Here is a 7,545-nt window from a genome sequence, read left to right on the forward strand (position 1 = left end):
TCCATAGCCAACTTTGAAGTATCCATCCATCCATCCATCCATCCATCCATCCATCCATCCATCCATCCATCCATCCATCCATCCATCCATCCACAGCAGGACATAAAGACAAGTCTAACATCAACCAGACATGATTCAGGCCATGCCTGGAGAAGTCATTTTCGCAGTTCCCCATGATTATAATATTTTAGCCCCACCTGAAATGAACTGCATGCTCATGACATTTGTCCCCCACAACACAGGGTGCAGGGCAGCCCATAGCAGCAAGCTCAGCTTGACAGGCTGGTGTACAGCAGAGAAAAACATAAAGAAAAAGCCAGAAATTCCTCCAACAGCCATCAGCCCGGATTTCACTTAACTTCAGCAGCACCCAGCGCCCCCAGCCCCATAAACTCTTATTTCCTGCGGCATGAACAGGCTCTCCCTGGAGTGCGGCTTTCCCTCTGTCAGCATCCCAGCCAGCATTCCGAAGCTTGCTCCCGGTTTCTATCCGGTCCTCACGGGCTTCCCCACTTGGCCTTGCAGGACGGGGCTGTCCCGGAGGGTTGCCACGGGGTGAGAGAATGAAGAAGCCGGCCGGGCAGCAGCAGGATGGGGCGGCAGGACCTCCCCCGTGCTGACGGGCCCCCGCCGATGCTCCCGTGGCCGCTGGCCCTGCTGGCCCTGAGCGCCTGCTGCCGCTGGGGAGCGGCCGGCGGGGCGGGCAGCGCCGTGCCCCAGGGCCATGCAGCCCCCGCCACCCCCTCCTCTTCCTCCTCATCCTTCTCTCCCTCGGCCCGGGCGCCTCTCGACTGGCTCCTCACTGACCGGGGACCGTTCTACCGAGCTCAGGAGTACGTGGACTTCATGGAGCGCTACCGGCAGGGTTTCACCACCAGGTACAGGATCTACAGGTGAGAGGCTGTGAGGAGCTGGGGGGCGGGTGGGAATGGCAAAGAGGACGCAGACCCTCTCTAATCCACGTGAGCAGACCCCCATGTGTGGGAGGAGGCTGTCCATTGGGTGGATGAGAGATGCTGCTTTTCCAGTGAATGTAACAGCAGCCCCTCCCCCTTCACAGGATGCTCGTGGTGAGGCCAGGCTGGGCTCCAGGCAGGATTTGCCCTGAGATGGGAGGGGTTTGGTGCACAGGTTGAGCTGGAATCAGCCCTTATGGCAGGAGGCACAGAGCCCACTGGGCTGGATGGCTCTCGTGTACTCCAGTCCCTTTGGACATCCTCCACCTACCGATCTCCTGGCCCGTGATGGAAGCTGGGGCCAGCAGAAGGGGCAGTGTGCACGTGGTGTCCACCTTCCAGGCCCTTTGGACAAAGATGCTCTTTTGTCCTTTTTCTGTGCATAAAGATGTCTCTGTGCCAAATTGCTGAACCTGCCTAGACTGGCAGTCCTCTGGATCTGGGATACTGCTGGGACTTGAGAAAAACCACCCTGGACTGACCCCCTGGCGTGTCCCCAGTGCCATCAGCCCATGGATTACTTTGGGATGCTAAATGCATGGGGGCCAAGGTTGGAGGGGGTTTCTTGCCAGCAGGGAACCAGGTTTGGCAGCAGTGGGGTCCACTTACCACAGCAAAGGGTCACCCCATGCAGCCTCTGTGGGAAATCCACTCCACTCCACCCCCTCCTGGACCTAATTGAGGCTGTCACCTCTGGCTAATGAGCCCTTTCCCTTCCACTCCCCACCAGTGCTGAGCCCTGGGGGCTTCCAGCAGCAAAGCAAAGCCTGACCGCGGCCTCTTGGGAATGCTGGCTCTTGGGAGTGCTGACGTGGGTGCTGGGATTGCAGCCTTGTTTTGCAGCCCAGCATCCCCAGGGAGCTCCTCTCCCCTTTCCTGTGCACTGACACTGCCATGCCAAGGGACCTGCATCCTCCAGGGATGCTGCTGGTGACGGTGGTGGGACAGCAGCTGGCTCACACCTCCCCAGAGGCAGAAAACCTGCTATCAGCCTTTGGGGCTTATTTGTCTCTGGGATGGAAGGGGGCAAATTGACACCCCAGCACCGAGGGAGTGTGTGTGTGCAAGGGGAGAGGCAGCATCCCCCCTGCCTCATCCTCAGCTCTGCTGCTGGCCCCTGCATGCCATCTTCTGGGCCCAAAAGTCATGGTGGGAGGCAACCTGTCATCTGCCAAGCCCAGCAGCTGCTGCTTTGCACCCATCCACTTCTCCCTCCCTCTTGCTGTTTTCTCAGCCAGCCCTGGTAAAACTGTCTGAGAAGCACAGCCTAGTTTTAATTAGAGCCAAATGCCAAAGATTGAGCTGAAATTTGCTGCTGGTTGTTTATGAGGCCGTGGGGTTTTGGAGGCGGTGACAGGCTGAGTGGCACATTCACAGCATCTGGGGCTCTGAGGGGACCCACCACATCCCAACACCTCTGGCTTCCCACAAAATGCTGCTGATGTTTAAAACCATGATACCCCCAGATGCTGGATTTTCACTTGGATCTGTAGGCATAGGGCTGGAGGAGGGATGAGCTGCTCAAAGGGCTGGAAAAGGCTCTAGCCCTGCCCTGGGCTATGATTGATGCCTTCCGGAGGTGCTGGATTAATCGATAGCAGGCATCTCCGCTGCTTGTAGATCTTTATCACCATCAATGGCTTAGGGAGGGACAGTGCTTTTGTCCTGGCTGGATCCATAGCTGCCAGCAGGTCCTTCACTTCCAATGGGGAGGTCGGGATGATTCTAACCAGAGTTTTCCACCTGTCCTGAATGGAAATCAGGGACATAAGGAACGAGAGCATGCATGTGCCATGGCCAGACTCCCTTCACACCCTCTCCCCACTGCTGCTCTCCTCCCGCAGAGAGTTTGCCCGTTGGAAGGTGAATAATTTGGCTTTGGAGAGGAAAGATTTCTTCAGCCTTCCAATTCCCCTGGCCCCCGAATTCATCCGCAACATCCGGCTGCTGGGGCGTCGGCCCAGCCCGCAGCAGATCACCGACAGCCTCATCAAGAAGTATGGGACACACTTCCTGCTGGCTGCCACGCTGGGAGGTGAGTGCAGGCTCAGTCCTGCTCAGCCCCTCGCACAAGGAGGGAGAGTGGGAAAAGAAGCACTGCATGGCCAAGAAAGGGAATAGGGGAGCCCGGCAGCCTTCCACAAGTCTCGCGTGTCCCTCCAGGAGAGGAGTCCCTGACCATTTTTGTGGACAAGCGCAAGCTGAGCCGGAGGGCAGAGCCCGCGGCGGGGGCTGGGAACAGCTCGGGGGTCTCGCTGGAGACCCTGCACCAGCTGGCAGCCTCCTACTTCATCGACAGGGAGAGCACCCTGCGCCGGCTGCACCACATCCAGATCGCCACGGCTGCCATCAAGGTAGGAGAGGGGGCGAGGAGGGGCCGGCGCCGGGACACAGCAGCCCCGGGCCTCCCCAGGGGCCCCTCGCAGCTGGCCCGACCTAAAACAGCCTCGCCCAGCGAGGAGAGAGCCGGGAGAGTTAACACGTTCCCATTATTTATGGGAAATTGGGCACGCTAATAAAGGCACATTTTTCAGCGGCCGCCGCCTGTCAACGAGCTAATTAGCAGATAATTAGTTCCCCTGTCCGACCATCGCCCTGTTATGAGGAGGGGGGCTTGGCCAGCGGGTCAGGGATTATCTGCAGCGCTCTCACCGCGGTAGGGCACCCTGTGTCCCCTCCGCTATCCCTGACGGCCTCGTGTCCCCACTTTAGGTGACAGAAACACGGACAGGGCCACTCGGCTGCAGCAACTATGACAACCTGGACTCAGTGAGCTCTGTCCTGGTGCAGAGCCCTGAGAACAAAGTGCAGCTCCAAGGTAGGACTGGGCTCGTGGGGATGTGGGGGCGGACAAGTGCTACCATGGGATGCTTGTGGGTGCCCGGGGGTTTGCAGGGGAGGATGCTGGCATGAGATGCTGCTTCTAATTTCAGGGCTGGGGAGGAGAGGGGAGGAAAATAATGAAAGCTGGGCAGGATGAGGTTGTTGCTTGTCTGCCAAGAGGAGCCAAGATCGATGCAGAGCCCAGACAAGCGGCTCCACAGCAGATTGATATGATAATCATGTGAGGGTGGGGGCCCGGGGAGGGGGGAGGCTGGTTCCCTCTCGCCCAGGTGATGTTTGAGGGGCCCCGTGCGTGCCCTGATGCTCTCGGGGCCGTTCCCTCCCCAGGGCTGCAGACGGTGCTCCCCTCCTACCTGCGGGAGAGGTTCGTGGCCGCCGCCCTTAGCTACATCGCCTGCAGCTCTGCCGGGGAGCTGGTGTGCCGCCGGAGCGACTGCCGCTGCCAGTGCCAGCCCGCCTTCCCCCGTTGCAACTGCCCCGAGGCCGACATCCAGGCGCTGGAGAGCAGCCTGGCCCAGCTTGGGAGAGCCTGGGAGAGCCACCACAGCCAGTTCGAGGAGTCAGGTGAGGCTGGGGAGACCTCACCAAGCATCTGCTTCCTCTTGAGAGCAGCCCAGGCTGGCTGCTGGGTCTCCAGGGTGGTCTTCTCACCATGAAGAGCCCGGGTGGAGGGAGATGGCTTTCAGCTCTACCTTCACTGCCTGCTCTCCAGAGTCCCTGATGCCATTTCCTTCTCCCCACAGAGGAGTTTCAGGCCCTGGTGAAAAGACTCCCCACAGACCGTTTCCTGAACAGGACAGCCATCTCCCACTTCTGGACCATGGATCTCGATGTCCAGCATCGCTACCAACAGCTGGGCACCAGCCTGAAGCTGCTCTCCAGGAAAACCTACCGGCTCATCCGGCGGCTCTTCAACCTCAGCAAGCGCTGCCACCACCAGCCTCGCTTCAAGCTGCCCAAGGAGAGGTAGGGTGCCATGGCAGCCCCTGCTGGGGACACTGCCCCATGCCCCAAGGGTGGCTCACAGCCAGGGGCTACCTCCCTGTGGCTGCAACTGGAGAAGCTCCCACTTAGGAGGGGGTGAGCAGGCAGCAGGAGTGGCTGTACCAGCTTGGCATGTGGCCCTGAGAGATCAGGTCCAAACCTGAAGGTGAAAAATGGGTTCATGGGGGGGCCACCAGCAGAGCAGAAAACAAACACGAGGTGGGCAGCTCTTCAATCCTTAAGGAAAGTCTGCCACATCCCAAAAGATGCCATCTAAGCCTCTGTTCTGTGTTTGCCCTGCACCAGGTCCCTCACTTACTGGTGGAGCCGCGCACAGTCGCTCCTGTACTGCAGCGAGACCCCCGTACCTGGGACCTTCCTGGAAGAAAGCCACAGCTGTACCTGTCCCTCGGAGCAGCTCTCCTGCCAGGGCTCCATACCGTGTGCCTTGGGCGAGGGGCCAGCCTGTGCCAGCTGTGACCAGGACAACAGCACCCGCTGTGGGACCTGCCACCATGGCTACGCGCTCACCCAGGGCTTCTGCCGCCCTGAGGTGGCCGACTCCCTGGAGCATTATCTGGGGCTGGAGACCGACCTGCAGGACTTGGAGCTCAAGTACCTCCTGCAGAAGCGGGACAGTCGCATCGAGGTGCACTCCATCTTCATCAGCAATGACATGCGCCTGGGCAGCTGGTTCGACCCCTCCTGGAGGAAGCGCATGCTCCTGACCCTGAAGAGCAACAAGTACAAGCCCGGGCTGGTTCACGTCATGCTGGCCCTCTCTCTGCAGATCTGCCTCACCAAGAACAGCACCCTGGAGCCCGTCATGGCCATCTATGTTAACCCCTTTGGGGGAAGCCACTCAGAGAGCTGGTTCATGCCTGTCAATGAGGGCAGCTTCCCAGACTGGGAAAGGACTACCGTAGATGCCTCTGCCCAGTGCCAAAACTGGACGATCACCTTGGGCAACAAGTGGAAGACCTTCTTCGAAACGGTCCACGTTTACCTGCGGAGCCGCATCAAGTCTCTGGATGACAGCTCCAACGAGACAATCTACTATGAACCCTTGGAGATGTCAGATCCCTCCAAGAACCTGGGCTACATGAAAATCAACAGCTTGCAAGTCTTTGGCTACAGCCTGCCCTTTGAGCCGGACGCTATCCGTGACCTGATCCTCCAGCTGGACTACCCCTACACCCAGGGCTCCCAGGACTCAGCTATGCTCCAGCTGCTGGAGATCAGGGACCGGGTGAACAGGCTCTCACCCCCTGGCAAAATCCGCCTCGACCTCTTCACGTGCTTGCTCCGGCACCGGCTCAAGCTGGCCAACAACGAGGTGGCGAGGATCCAGTCCTCCCTGAGAGCCTTCAACGCCAAGCTGCCCAACGCCCTGGAGCAGGAGACGGGCAAGCTGTGCAGCTAACGGCCGGCAGCACTCACACCTTGGCGCCAGGGGGCTGGCAGGACAGACTTCCTGGGGAGGAGAGAGAAAGAACCACCCTAGAAATTTAAATCAAGGCCTTACCTTAGTGCCAACTGCGTGCTTCCATGGTACACCCAGCAACTGGCCAAAGAGACACAGGGCTCGAGCGGATGGAGGGTGCCAGTGGGACTAAGGAGGAGGGATGGCTCGTGCAGGGCAGACTGGCTCCGAGTGCAGGGACAATGCCACTGTGGCCACCATGGAGGTGGCTGGGGAGGTGTGCCAGTGGCCCAGGGGGGGTGTGGCTTGGCCAGAGGCAGCTGCTGGTCCTGCCAGAGCAGGTGCTTAACCCACCGTAAGGATCCCCCAGAGGCAGCCTCCTCGCCACCCCAACTTTTGTAGTCTTTTTAAGAGGTTTCTACTGGCACCTTTGCCTTTGCATCCCCCGTGATCCATCCTGCAGCCGTAGCGTCGCACATGGTGCTGGTGGGGGTCCACAGAACAGGCCCTGCAGACCCAGCAGGTGTCCCCCGGGGCCTCTCCATGAGCACCTCATGTCTGCTGCGGTGCCAATGCGCCGTCTCACCCCTTGCCTGGGAAGGACCTGGCACCTGCCTGGGGACGCTGCCATCACAGACACCCACGGAGACCTCTGGGCCAAGCTTCCCTACAAAACAAGAAAACCACCACCAACAAAAAAAACCTAATGCAAAAGAAAGAAAAAGAAAATGTTTTATTTATGTATTTATTTATTTGGTTTGTTTGGGACAGGTTTTTTTAAGCCTATTCATTTTGGGAGTGTCATTTCTTGTCAGTGGCTCCAGCCAAGAGACATCTTAGTAAAATGTATCTGTTTAATATATTTTTTAAAAAATGCCTTTTTTGAGCAAAAGAGCAACCAAAACAAACTGAGATTAAAAAAAAAAAAAAAAAAGAAAGAAAAGAACAGAACAGTTACTATCATCCCTAGCCTGGCTTTTCCCATGCCATGTGGCTCCCCTCCCTCCCTCTTTCTCTCCCTCCCTCCTTCCTGGTGCTGCTGCCACTGCTGTACTGGGTGCCTGACTGGAATATCAAGCAGTTGAGCTGCCCGGCTGTCAGATGGGAATGTCCGGTACCCAGACAAGCAGAGCTCACTGCTCCAGTGCCTGCCCTCATTCCTTGGCCAAGGATGAGGCAGAGAGAGGAAGGAGCCGACCCTCAGACCGCAGGGATCCCCAAGGGAGGGTGTGCAGACAGAGGGGATGGTGCAGGGAAAGGAGAGGGGTGGGAAAAGTGAATCAGTGTGCAGATCTGAGGCTGCCTTCTAATCCTTCACAGCTGGCAAAACTTGTCTGC

At 58.4% G+C, this 7,545-nt stretch overlaps 1 protein-coding gene across 1 annotated transcript; it reads left to right on the forward strand.

Annotated features, from left to right (window-relative positions):
- The first annotated feature begins 563 nt into the window (after positions 1-563).
- Positions 564-7,065, forward strand: BRINP2 (BMP/retinoic acid inducible neural specific 2). Its single transcript, XM_059854611.1, has 7 exons — positions 564-893; positions 2,801-2,991; positions 3,120-3,310; positions 3,669-3,774; positions 4,128-4,364; positions 4,544-4,766; positions 5,091-7,065. Exons 1-7 carry the CDS (start codon positions 592-594, stop codon positions 6,205-6,207), a joined length of 2,367 nt encoding a protein of 788 aa, XP_059710594.1. The 5' UTR covers positions 564-591; the 3' UTR covers positions 6,208-7,065.
- The last annotated feature ends 480 nt before the right edge of the window (positions 7,066-7,545 follow it).

This window comes from Haemorhous mexicanus, chromosome 9 (genome assembly GCF_027477595.1).
Source record: "Haemorhous mexicanus isolate bHaeMex1 chromosome 9, bHaeMex1.pri, whole genome shotgun sequence".
Lineage (NCBI taxonomy): Eukaryota > Metazoa > Chordata > Aves > Passeriformes > Fringillidae > Haemorhous > Haemorhous mexicanus.

Bases quoted from the DNA above. Each gene is read 5' to 3' on its own strand.
- BRINP2 (XM_059854611.1), top strand. From the start codon at position 592: ATGGGGCGGCAGGACCTCCCCCGTGCTGACGGGCCCCCGCCGATGCTC. The intron at 2,992-3,119 runs GTGAGTGCAGGC...GTGTCCCTCCAG, and splicing joins GCTGGCTGCCACGCTGGGAG to GAGAGGAGTCCCTGACCATT. The intron at 3,775-4,127 runs GTAGGACTGGGC...TTCCCTCCCCAG, and splicing joins GAACAAAGTGCAGCTCCAAG to GGCTGCAGACGGTGCTCCCC.